This window comes from Nannospalax galili, unplaced genomic scaffold, assembly GCF_000622305.1.
Source record: "Nannospalax galili isolate Female #2095 unplaced genomic scaffold, S.galili_v1.0 scaffold264, whole genome shotgun sequence".
Classification (NCBI taxonomy): Eukaryota; Metazoa; Chordata; class Mammalia; order Rodentia; family Spalacidae; genus Nannospalax; species Nannospalax galili.
Window position 1 is genome coordinate 53987 of NW_008352391.1, and position 13792 is coordinate 67778.

The 13792-nt window shown below is 42.8% G+C and overlaps 1 protein-coding gene across 1 annotated transcript; it reads left to right on the forward strand.

Annotated features, from left to right (window-relative positions):
- Positions 1-4481: 4481 nt before the first annotated feature.
- Positions 4482-9583, forward strand: Foxo1 (forkhead box O1; the record flags this gene model as incomplete). Its single annotated transcript, XM_008849373.2, has 2 exons — positions 4482-5833; positions 6484-9583. A coding segment is annotated over one exon (1338 nt), but the record flags the coding sequence as incomplete, so codon positions are not given.
- Between the last annotated feature and the right edge of the window lie 4209 nt (positions 9584-13792).

Consider the following 13792-nt stretch of genomic DNA (forward strand, 5'->3'; position numbering starts at 1 on the left):
GGATTTTTTTTAAAAAAAGAAATGAAATTATAAACTTCAAAGTAAATAAAAAGTTTTAAAATTTTCTTTCTGTACTTGATTGCTTACCTGGTGGTTGCTTTAGACCATGAGGGTAAGAGCACCTTGGGGAAGACCTATGTAAAATGACTCTGTCCTGTGTTCTCAAGGTCTCCCCTACTTCCTACCATCCTAGGACAGCACAGTGGGGCTCAGTGAGAACAGTTCCATCAGAGGTGCCTAACCAAGGCCATTGAAGTAGCTTTGCTGGTCCCTGCTGCTGGTTCTCTACATGGACCACCTGTACCCAGAGTACTAAGGGCCCCATCAAGTGAGTGATACCCCACATGCAAGGTCCCAGCAGCAGCATTTTCACAATTCTGCTGTCACTGGCCAGTGAGTGCTCTCCAAACTGTAGTGTGAGAATTTAGTCCCGAGCTAATGCCTAGTGTGTTGAGAAACCATCATGCCCCCCCCCCGTTATTTTTCCAGTAAATAAGATATAAAAGCCTCACGTTAGTGGAAATAGTGGAAGGCATGTTTATTATATACCTGGGTCTACAAAACAGACCTTATTCTAGAGATGCTAGTCTAGCAGTGATAATAACACCACTAGAATCGACAGAAGTGGGCATTTTGCACGTATTACCTCATTTAATCTGTTGGACTGACCTTGAGATAGAAGCTATGAGAATGATACCCCCAGAGCGAAAGTTCAGTGCTCCTAGACAGTCCTTTGTAAGCCATCCACTGTTCCATTGACTACTTAGTTTGGTTCCTTTCCATTCACAAAACCTCCTGAGAGCAGCCTCTGTATAAGATTCCTTTTCCCATCTTTCTCTGCCACTAACACAAGATAGTTTGCTGAACTATATGCTGGTATGAATTGGTACATGAATGGATGCCTAAGAAATGTGTAGTAAGACATCACATTCCCTGTAATGTTTTGGGGATGTCAGTCAACAAAGGTTCATTGAGTATATCTTCTGTTCCGAACATCTGAGATTAAACAGTGTTCTTGTCTTTAAGGAACTTGGAATCCAGTCTCTAGAGACCGTATTATAGAGTAACCAAGAGCAGAGCAGCAGCCCAGGCTGAACATGCAAGTACACTAGGTCTGTCTACCTCCACCTGCAGAGTTTAATTGTGCTGCATTACTTGTAGTAGCCAGGCATGCAGGTAGCAGCAGGAATGTTACAGAGACTTAAGTGGGCCCAGAAAGGGCAGCTTAGCACCAGCAGAAAGCCAGTGACTGCAGAGAAGTATGACTAGTACAGAGGAGACTGGTTGACTTGGCCTTTTCTCTGATGGCATTCTATCATACAGAAATAGGGTTTGGGTAAGTGACTGACAGTGGAACCCTTGGTCCTCACCCCATCTCTTTCCTTACCACACAAAGCTTGTTGGGAGAGAATGTTGTTGAGAGCACAGAATCTCAGCCCTAACAGTTACAGGCAGCTCTCCTGTAGCCTCTGCAAAACAGTGCAAACACAGCATGGGTAAATAGCAGCACCCCTCCAAACCCTGCCCTGTAGCAATCATAGCTTCTTTACTGTCCCACTGGCTGCATGAAAAACAGGAATTTGTGTAACAAGCCCTGCATAGCAAACCTTTTCCTGTTTGGAAAAAAAGGTTTTAATTGTTGGCAAAGTTAGTATACAGCTCTGTTACTCAAAGAACGACCTGAAATGTCCTCTGAAAAATATGTAGTATGATATTTTGATAAGTAAAGAATTGTGGCCAAAACAGAACATGAAGAAAAAGTCCAAGCAATGAGTTAGTAGATGCTCCACCTGAAGTTAATGAATCTTTTGAACCTTTTTTTGAGACAGTCTCCCTGTATAGCCCCAACTGGCCTGGAACTCACTATGTAGATCAGGCTGGCCTCTATCTCACAGAAATCCTCCTGCCTCTGCCTCCTGAGTGCTGGGATTAAAGGCATACACCACCTTGCCCGACTCTTTTCTGAAGATTTCATTATTATGTCTTCTGCAGTCTTATTGAAAATGCCCCCATCTGTATTTGCCAGTGGTCTGACAGAAACATATGTGTGTCAGAGTTGTATCCCCTTCCCCTGCTTTGTTAGTTCTCAAGGCAGGCAATGAGGAAGTTGCTGTCTGGGAAGATCTTTCTCCCCCTTTATTATTAACTAAATTTGACCGGGACAGGAGTCAAGCTTCCTCTACTCCAGAGGTTTCATCAGAGTTTATCTGTGTGTCTATTGTGTTCAAAGAACAAAACTGTCATGTTGGAATATTGTGCAAATGCCCAGACTTCCAGCATGTAGACAGTGTTGCGGGATGCAGGGTTGCAATGCTGGCTGCTTTCCAGACCATCCCAGGCAGGCCGTTGGTTTTAAGGAGGAATTGAGAATTTAGGTTATTGTGTTGGTGGGCATGGCAGCCAAGGCTGTAGCTCATAGGAAGCAGCAAGACTGGAAATCTGTGGCATTAAAATACAGTATGAGAGAAATTTGTTCATTAACCTCTGTGGGAAATGTCTGGAGTTTAAGGCCTTGTGCCCCTTACAGCACAAGTGTGGATCATACATGGACATGTAGAAGGAAGTCTTGGGAAGAGACCACTATTCCCAAACAGCCCACATACCCTCTTGGCACCCAGACAGAAAGATCCTGTTGGACCATGTCTGACCCACAGTCACCATGCACTCTGGCAGAAGGGCTTGCCACATAGCTACTGTGTTGCAATCCTTGGGCAGAATGTAGAACATTCTGAGGCTGTTTTGAAATGTGAGTTTCTCAGGTCCATTGGGCCTTCCTCTGACTTTTGCATCTCTTTTTAGAAAGTGAGGTACCCACTCCACCTTTGTTTTCTATCTCCTTTTGGTGAGAAAAGACATGCGTTCAGGGTGATGTAGAAGCTGACCCTGTACTGCTCTGCCCAGGTGCAATGTTTGGCACTTGAGCATCTTCATCCCATGCTAATAGCATGAGGATGTGGGCATTGTGGCTGTCTCCCTGGGTGACCACAAATCCAGCCAGAGTCACTTTGTGGTTCAAGAAAGGACCACAAGGCGCTTGGGCAGCTAAGCCTTGCACCCAGTGGGCAGAGGAGGCCAAGAAGTCTTAGGGCCATGTGCACAGATCTGTGAGGTGCCCAGGATACTGCTCCTGGGCTTGGGATCAGGTCCCTGGTGACTGAGGCTGCCAGATGAATGGGTAGCAACTGTGCTGAGACAGAAAGCTGCATGACAATGTGCCTACTTGAGCCTAGTGTTCCTACTCCCCCAGGTGTGTGCCACAGATTCCCCCAAATGCCAAAAGTCATACTGGGGTTTCCTTATCTTCACCCTATATATTTGCAGATGTTTACACCCAGTTGCAGTGAGTTTAAGTATGCTTTGTATCTATACTGCACTGAATAAGAGCAGAGAGGCATCATAATTGCCTCCCTTGTCTCTTTGGCTAGTGTGTAAGCCCTTTTGCATTGTTTTGAAGTTAGTAGGTATACTATTGGTTATTGGAGTAGAAAAGTACTTCTTGAATTTAAATTTTTCTTTTTATGGCAATCTTTCCCAAATAGAAAAGTGACTATTTTCTTAATACTCACTTGTATTTGTCTAATGGACTCTCAAGGTATAAATGACTTTAAGACATAACTATTTTGGGGGGCTTTTAATTTTTCGTTATTGTTTTGTTCAAATGGGGCTTGCTATATGACTCAAGCTAGCCTCAAACTCAACGATCCTCCCATCTTCTCCTCCCAAGTGCCGAGATTACAGGCAGGCGCCACCAAGCCTGGCTCAGACTTTTAGTTCTTGAGTAGAAATATATCCTGCTTTATCTTTTTCTTTTCTGTGATTGTGTGGGCCCAGTGATATAGAACATCTCACTTTGTGGAACTGGTATGTATTTCACCTGGAGAGAACTGACAGTTTTAGGAGGCGGAGTAGAACAGGAAGAACCTTTGGTGGCACTTCAGTGTGACTACTATTTGCACAAATAATAGCTGAGCAAAATTTTTAAAACCACTTCTTATAATTTTCCTATAAAATATAGCTGTGTAAAAGAAGATATTTACAATCATGCTTATTTAATTAGAAAAAGTGCTATTTTTAAGATTAGCTGCTATTTTTCCTACATCAATTTGAGATCTTTTATCGTGGGCTTAGATCTGTTATGACTCTTCAGGGCCAGTGAGATGGCTCAGTGGGTAAAGGTGATTGCCATGTAAGCCACACCCTAGAGACCTGAGTTCAATCTCTGGAACTCATGTAAAGGTTGAAGGAGAGAACAGACTCCTCACAGCTGTCCTCTGACCTCTATATATGAGCTATGGCCCATAAGCTGTGACATATGTGTTCCCACACACACACACACACACACAAATAAGAATGATTATGGCTAGTAAGATTTAAATCTGTACCATAAACTCAAAAAATTGCATGTCTTCCTTATGATTCATGCTGAAGGTAAACTTTCCAAGTGGAGAACTATATACCTAACATGTTGTTTTGCTTTACAGAATTCAATTCGTCATAATCTGTCCCTGCACAGCAAGTTTATTCGTGTCCAGAATGAAGGGACTGGAAAAAGTTCTTGGTGGATGCTCAATCCAGAGGGAGGCAAGAGTGGAAAATCCCCCAGGAGAAGAGCTGCATCCATGGATAACAACAGTAAATTTGCCAAGAGCCGAGGCCGAGCTGCCAAGAAAAAGGCATCTCTCCAGTCTGGCCAGGAGGGTCCCGGGGATAGCCCTGGATCTCAGTTTTCCAAATGGCCTGCAAGCCCTGGCTCCCACAGCAATGATGACTTTGATAACTGGAGTACATTTCGCCCTAGAACCAGTTCAAATGCTAGCACCATCAGTGGGAGACTTTCTCCCATCATGACAGAACAGGATGATCTGGGAGATGGGGATGTGCATTCTCTGGTGTACCCACCTTCTGCTGCAAAGATGGCTTCTACTTTGCCCAGTCTGTCTGAGATCAGCAATCCTGAAAACATGGAAAACCTTTTGGATAATCTCAACCTTCTCTCATCCCCAACATCATTAACTGTTTCAACCCAGTCTTCACCTGGCAGCATGATGCAGCAGACACCATGCTACTCCTTTGCACCACCAAACACCAGTCTGAATTCGCCCAGCCCAAACTACCCCAAGTACACATATGGCCAGTCCAGCATGAGCCCCTTGCCCCAGATGCCTATGCAGACACTTCAGGACAGCAAGTCAAGTTATGGAGGATTGAACCAGTACAACTGTGCACCAGGACTCTTGAAAGAATTGCTGACTTCTGACTCTCCTCCCCATAATGATATCATGTCACCAGTTGATCCTGGGATGGCACAGCCCAACAGCCGGGTCCTGGGCCAGAATGTAATGATGGGCCCTAATTCGGTCCTGCCAGCCTATGGCAGCCAGGCATCCCATAACAAAATGATGAATCCCAGCTCCCATAACCACCCTGGACATGCGCAGCAAACATCTGCGGCCAATGGGCGTACCCTGCCCCACGTGGTGAACACAATGCCTCACGCATCGGGGATAAACCGCCTGACTCCAATGAAGACACCTTTACAAGTGCCTCTGTCCCACCCCATGCAGATGAATGCCCTGGGCAGCTACTCTTCTGTGAGTAGCTGCAATGGCTATGGGAGGATGGGCGTCCTCCACCAGGAGAAGCTCCCGAGTGACTTGGACGGCATGTTTATTGAGCGTTTGGACTGTGACATGGAGTCCATTATCCGGAATGACCTCATGGATGGAGATACCTTGGATTTTAACTTTGACAATGTGTTGCCCAACCAAAGCTTCCCTCATGGTGTCAAGACTACGACACACAGCTGGGTGTCAGGCTAAGAGTTAGTGAGCAGGTAAGTTCACCCCAGTATCAAAAGACCTTTTGAAAAAGGAACGCAATGCCATGTGTCTTCCATGGTTAGACCTCTCTTTTTAAATTAAAGACAGGGTCTTATGTAACACAGGCTTCACTTTGTACTCTCTCTGTAGTGGAGGACAACCTTGAACTGATCCTCAGGCATGCTGGGATTGCAGGCGTATATGAGCAAACATGGTCTCTGCAGTGCTGGTGATCTACCCAGGGCTTCAGGAAAGCTAGGCAAACACTGAGCTCCATCTCCAGCTCATGTTAGGCTTTTTCTAATGCCACCCAATTGTATTGCAGAGAGGCATCTTTTATCATACCACCATTTTTTTTTCAGTTTATATATTGTCTTTTTGAACTTAAATATAACAAGCTTCCTTTAACATCTTTAAAAATTTTTCTTTTGACAGTTAGATGGCTGTATCCTTTTTAGTAGCTCTTTAATAAATGAACACATTTAATACAAATCAAATGCCAAAGGTCTTTTATATAAAGAGGGACCCCCCCACTGGATGATTTTGGAACTGTTTGAGAAAGCTCCCCCCTCCCCAAGTAGGCCATCATTCTAGGTTGTTAAGTAGAATTTATTTTAATTTGCTGTGTTTTCATTGTGTGTATGTGTGTGTTTTTCCCCCTTAGGCTACACTTAAAAGTACTTCAGATTGTCTGACAGCAGGAACTGAGAGAAGCAGTCCAAAGATGCCCTTCAACCCCTCCTTTTAGTTTTCTTGATTTAAAAAAAAACAAAAAAAACAAAAAAAACTTTTTTCTTTCGTCAGACTTGGCAGCGAAGACACTTTTCCTGTACAGGATGTTTGCCCAATGTTTGCAGGTTATGTGCTGCTGTAGATAAGGACTGTGCCATTGGAAATTTCATTACAATGAAGTGCCAAATTCACTACACCATATAATTGCAGAAAAGACTTTTGGATCCTGGTGTGCTTTCAAGTTTTGTATATAAGCCGTAGATACAGAATTGTATTTGTGTGTGTTTTTTTAAAATACCTACTTGGTCCAAGGAAAGTTTATACTCTTATTTGTAATACTGTGATGGTCTCATGTCTTGATAAATTAAACTTTTGTTTGTACTACCTGTGTTCTGCTAAAATGACGAATCACGAAGAACTGAGATCTCCATTCTGCACTTTGCTGAATGGTTTTAAACCTGTTCACCTTGCCACAGGATTCACACGAGAACCAAGTAGCCTGTGATCAATCTGCTGAATTAATGGACATGTTGGACTTGGGGAGAAAAGATTAAGTGCCAGCTTTGTACAGGTCTTTTTCTATTTTTTTGTTGTTGTTTATTTTGTTATTTGCAAATTTGTACAAACTCTTAAAATGGTTCTTATTTCCAGATAAATGGCTTTTGATGTTATTGTTGGGACTTGAGATCATTTTTGGGATATTGAACTGTAATGTTTTCTTAAAATTAGAGTCTACTTTGTTACGTTGTCTGCTTGTAAATTTGTGGAATCACAGGTATTTGGGGGCAGCATTCACCATTTTCATTTTGTATTTCTAACTGGATTAGGACTAATTTTATACGTGCTTAACTGGTTTGTACACTTGGGGATGCTGCCTGGTGATGTTTCTGACTAATCTTAAATCATTGTAATTAGTACTTGCATACTCAACATTTCTGCTCTGCTTGGGCAGGAAAGTGATATATAGTTACAGACACTTTGTGTTTCGTATTTAGAAGAATTTAATATGTTTTTATGTATGTATTTTAAGGAATTTTTCACCTGCTTCTATTACCCTGTGAATTGTGTGTGCCACATAGCATCAAGTCTTCTGATAGATGCCTGTGTGTTGCATTGTTACAGTTATTCCAGGGAGGCCTCATTATGTTTGTAGATCAGGACGGGGACCTTTAAAATGATGTTCCTTTGTCTAAAAGGGGGTGGTGCGGTGAGGAGGGAAGTCCCTCATACTTGGAACTCTTATTTTCATCAAGGTGGGGGTGGCTTGTGACTGTTCCCTCCCCCCCTTTCTCTCCCCCCTCCCCCTCCCCCCCTTGACTGAACAGTTTTAAGTTGAAGGAGGAAGTTTAAAAATAGGACTTCAGTGATTTATAAGGTGTTTTGTGTTCATAAGTACAGATAGTGACTACCAAGTGGAATAGAACTAGTTTAAAAATTGAGGCAATTGACTTGAAAACCAATCAGCTCTCGAGTTGTACATTATTTTAAAAACTTGAGCTTGAGAATTTGAGGATTTTTTTCAGCCTTTAGCAGCCTAAACTGAAACTGAGACCGTTACAGGCCATGCTAATTTGCTTTGCTTCTTGTTCCATCCATCAGTGATGCAGAATACCCCACATCACCACAGTAGATGCACAGCATCTATTCCTCTAGCCTTGTGAGAAGGCCTGGTTTCCGTGTACGCAGCTAAAACCACACTTGTTGGGTTTAGTATGTTACTCATCTCTCCATTGACTTAGTTTCTTGTATATGTTCACAACATAAATAAATGTTCCTGATAGATTTCCACAGTTGGCCTGCTTTGTTATCTGCTTCCTGCTGTGACTTTCACTATCAAACATGTGTTAAACAGTCACACCTCTAATCATCACCCATGTTTGGGCACTCTAAACAGGGCTCCTTTTAGAAACCTTAGCTCCTCCAAGCAGAGTCTCTGCACATGAGGTAGCTACTAATGTTAAAGAACTCATCTTACTTTCCTTCCTCACACACCATTGTTTCACTGTTACAGGAGTTTGTGTGCCCCTAATCAGTCACCACAGAGACATCTACAGCCACAATCACTGGTATAATTTAGTACATCATGGAGTGACTTTTTTGGAAGATGTCCCCTCGCCCCCTGAAACTGTAAATTTCAATACTAACCCCCACTCACTGTCAAAATCTTAACATGAATCCTGGGTAGTTGTCTGGGGTACAGTGAAGTCAGAAAAGGCTTCTTGTCTGTTTTGGAAGCAAGCATCATGTGGCCTCTGGGAGTTCTTTTTCTATAAGAATACTGACTTTCTGGAGTAATTAGTATATTATTGTACATGATTGCTTTGTGAAATATTCAAATGATATCATCTATGCAGCCTTGTTTGATTTATTTCCTCTGGTTTGTACTGTTATTAAAAGCATATTGTATTATAGAGCTATTCAAATATTTTAAATATAAAGATGTATTGTTTCCGTGATAATAGATGTATGGAGTATATTTAGGTAATAGATGTGTTACTTGGAAATTTCTGCTTGGACAAACTGACAGTCTTAGTTGATGAGCAGATGTTTTGTCAGCAGTAAATCATGGAGCATAACAAGAATAAGATAAGGATACTTAAAATGGAAACAATTCTCCAAAGGTATACAATTCAAGCTTATTCACCTGCTGAATATATGTTGCCTATACCCCCCCCCCCAAAAAAAAACAAACCCTTGAGGTTCTTAGTTTCAGATCTTAAAAGTTACTGATTTTAAGGGAGAAGTTATTCTTTGGTTTCAGTTTGGGAGTGATCATTCAGTATAATGGGCATTTTGGTTTCTATAAACAGAACAGCCTGGCACTATGGCCACTAATGGCCTCGTAAGTCCCATCAGGATAGAGTTGAGGCTCCCACACACTTCAGCAGCTGAATTGTAGTGACAGTACAGATTCCATGTCCCTGTTCAATACTCTCTGAGAAGTGCCTGATGATGCTGATGTACTTACAGACACAAGAACAATCTTTACTATAATTGTATAAAGCCATAAATGTACATAAATTATCTTTAAATGGCTTGGTGTCTTTCTTTTCTTAGTGTTCTAAATAAGCTCTTGAACAAGAATGTTTTTGTTTAGCCATCAAGTACTTGAGTTAGACCTTGTCAACCCCAGTGTCACAGTTTAATCAAACTGGCATTTCCTTTGGAGGAAAGAGGAAACTGTCCCTGAGGACCAGACCGTGACCCCTGAGTAAAGAAGTGCAATCTCGGATAACTAACAGTCCTAGAGTATTTCAGTCTTGGAATGTCTGGAACCACATTTGGGGCAGTAGTTATAAGGCACATGGAACCTCTCTTCATACCAGACAAGTCCGGTAGGAGCAGGGCCCTAGTTACAGCAAACACTAGGTGATGTGGTAGATGTATTGGCTTTCCAAGGTCAGCCACGTGTTCTGACTATATACCTTGTGGAAGGGAGGATGGGTCCTTTCTGTGTGTGTTGGCTCAACTCAGAAAGTGCCTGAGGAATGAGTGAAGATTTGGTTAACATAGTTAAGAATATATGTGTTAGAATAAAGGCTCTGCTTTTTTTCCAACCCTCTACCTGGCAAGCAGATGAATGAGGAATAATGAGGAAATAGTGTTCTAGTGTTTATGTTTAGACAGCAGATCAGTCCAGGAGGTTGTTTTTCCCCATCTCACAGCAGAACTTTTTCTTTAAAGACAGAGTAGTCAGAAGTACATAGAACACCCCACAACAAAAAACAACTAAAAACCCACCCACCTCTAGACCCTGAGGCTCATGCACGCATCAGTTTTGAAAACCCTTGATCTGGTCCAAATACAGAAGTTGTTGATGATATTTCTGGAAACTCCAACCTGCTGGCTCCTTGAATAACACTTGAGATCAGTCCCCAAGTGACATTACTTGATAAATGGCAGCAGATAACAGGAAAGTCTCCCTGAAGGAGCTTGATGCTCAGTTCCTCAGAATGAGACTCCCTTTTTTCAACCATGTCTAGGCCCCTGCTGTGGCTAGAGATCACTGTAGAGTTGGCTTCTTGACAGGGAACTAGCCACCCTAAAGGATTTTGTCTTGGATCTTGTTTTTTTTTTTTTTTTTTTAAATTTTATTTTAATTTAATTTTGTGTATGCGTGTATTGCCTATACACGTAGGTAAGTGCACCCGTGTCCAGCAATGCCTGCAGAGGTCAGAAGAGGCTGTCAGATAGATCCCCTGGGACTGGAGTTACAGACAGTTGTTAGCTACCATATGGATGCTGGGACTCAAACCCGGGTCTTCTGCATCAATAACCAGTGTTCTTAACAGCTGAGCCACCTCTCCAGCCCCGGCTCTTGTTTCTTAATGACTGAGATGACTGTTTCCATGGTGGTGCTCCACCTTAACAGTGGTTGGTATGGTTGGAAGGCTGAACCAAGACAAGAGCTATACGGAGTGGAAATCTCTGAAGTACAGCACCATCACATAGTCACTAAACATATCTTTTGATAGTGCTCGTGATAGACCCATGAGCCTGTAGCTGGGTCGGTTCTGTACCATAAGTTGTAAGTGTAAAAAATATTCTAATCTTGAGTCAGTGGTTTCCATTTTTTTCCTTCTGAATAATGAAAAATTAGAAACGCAATCTAAACAAAAGCAAAATTGCTTTGGGAGTTATATATGTGGACTTAAAGGAAAAAGGAAGGAGATAGTCTGGGTGGGAAAAGGCAGTGTATCAGGAAACTAACATGAAGTGGGCCCACCAGGGTAAGAACTGCAGGCTGGAGGATCCTTTAACCCCAAGAGTCTTACTGTGTGTCTACAAGTTGGGAGAGTTTTACTTTTTGAGACAGGGTCTTACTATGTAGCTCCTGATCGCCTGAGTTGGGATACAGGTGTGTGACCACCTGCCTGATGAGTGTTCAGTTTAATTCAGCTGAGGAAGCTTTCTGCTGGTGCTTGGCTTCACAGCAGCAGGAAGTCCATGCTGAGAAGGCATTTATTCACTTGTTACAGGAAAAAAGGCAAAAAGTAGAGGCAAGTGTCCCTAAACTTAGGTCAGTGTAACTTGACCTGATTGGTAGCAAGACCCTTCTGCCCACCAAATACTCAGTGAGTTTAGACCAAAGACAGTTTCAGGCCATTAGCCCCCTTATCATGTTCACATGTCCCAGAAGTGAGTGAAAGTCTTGTTTGTACTTGGAGCCACCAGTAGAAAGTATAGAGATTCACATCCTCCAGGGAAGAAAGAGGGCAACTTTGTAGTGGCTTGTTACTCTGATATTTGAGTTGTTGCTGTGTAGCACAGGCTAGTTTAGAACTCAGGATCCTTCTGCCTCAGCCTCCTGAGCATTGGGATTACAGGCATGCCCCACCATGACCAGTGCTTACTCTTTACATATACCACAAGCTCCTGTCTCCAGACAGCAGCTTTCAGAATTCCCTCAAAAATACGTCTTGTCATGCGCTGGAAAGACATCCCTGGTTAAGAGCACCAGCTGCTCTTGCAGATGATCCAGGTTTGGTTCCCAGCACCTACATGGCAGCTAGCAACCCATCTGCAACTCGCAGTTCCAGGGGATCATGTGCTCTTTTCTGGCCTTCATGGGCAGTGCACACACACAGTGTACTTATATACATGCAAGCAAAACATACATATAAAATCAAAATTTTTTTTAAAGTTTAATGTGTTACTTGGGGCTGGAGAGATGACTCAGTGGTTAAGAGGTTCCAGCTGCTGTTGACCCGGGTTCAATTCCTAGCACCCACGCAATGGCTAACAACTGTTCCAAGGGACTCCAACTCTCTTTTCTGACCTCCACAGGTATTGCAGTACACAGATGTACTTGCACACATGCAGGCAATACACTTATACACATAAATTTTAAAAAGTGTTACTCAAATTTTGTTGCTGAGCCAGCTGTTTAGAATACAGCTTCTTTCTCCTGGACCATTTTAAAGCAGTTGTCTTCCTGATGAGCAGAGGGAGGTCTGTTTGCACTTCAGTGCTTGATTCAGAGATGCCCATTAGTCTGTGCCAGACATTAGAAACACTTAGAGTGTCTGCAGAATGGGACACTTTTGATACTTGCACAATGATCTCCTGCAGATAGGTTAAGCCGAGGACACCCTTTGCTACCTGAGTCACAGGTTGGATGTGAGGATTAGAGAGTGAGGTAATGTCTTTCAGAGACTTTCTGTGTCTGGGGGAAAAACCTGCATACCAGTTGGTGACCCCTTAGGTCACAGGCTCTGGGGATTTGTTTCCTTTGTGGGACACAAGGACTGTCTTCATCTCAGCACATGCTAAGTACGAGAGTTGTCTGGTTCATTTCCAGTGTTTTTTATGTTTATTTGTTACCTCTATCTTAAGCAAGGGATTGAGTAATCAGTTTACTAGACTCGTACTCCAAGACAGTTTAATAAACTTCTGTTGTCTTGGAAACTCTAGAAGTACTAGTTTAAAAAAACTGTTAGGAGCCGGACACGGTGGTGCACGCCTTTAATCCCAGCACTCAGGAGGCAGAGGCAGGCCGATCTCTGTGAGTTTGAGGCTAGCCTGGTCTACATAGTTCCAGGCCATCTGGGGCTATGGGGAGACCCTGTCTCAAAAAAATAAAGAAAAAAAATGTTATATCCCAAATATGAACTAGTTGTGGTATTGTTTTCCAAGAAATTCCTCATCATGGGCTCATTAAAGACAGGCAGAGGCATTTTTGGCTTCCTTGCCCATGCCCTCCAGTCTAAAGTAGAATGGAGATCTCCAGCTCCTGTACCCTTCCCTGGTAGTCTATCAGTAAGGGAGGGAAGGAGGAGGAAAAAAGACTGACGTTAGGGTCACTGTGGGCTGCTGGAATCTATTCACCTACTTCCCAAGAACAGATAAGACTTTGGGGAACTTTGTTGATAAACACTATTAAATCACTTGGTAATTTCGGCACTTGGGTGACGGACACAGGAGTACTGAGGTGAGTTCAAGGCCAGCCAGAGCTATGTAATAAGTTTATGCAGCCTGGACTACAGTATGACCCTGTCTATAACAAAAACGAACAAAACCATTCTGCAAAATTCAGTTGAATGGATGGAATTTCTGCTGGAGTATTGGTTAGTTTTTAGTTGCTTATCACACATCCTTGGTGTTGTAATGAGCACCTGCATACATCCAAGCGTTCCTGGTTCTACCACATAGCAGGTAGCTCAGCCTTTACAGCACACCACTGACTGGGAGTATGAAGGTATTGAAACCTCAGTGGCTTTGGTGGCACAGGGCTGGGACAG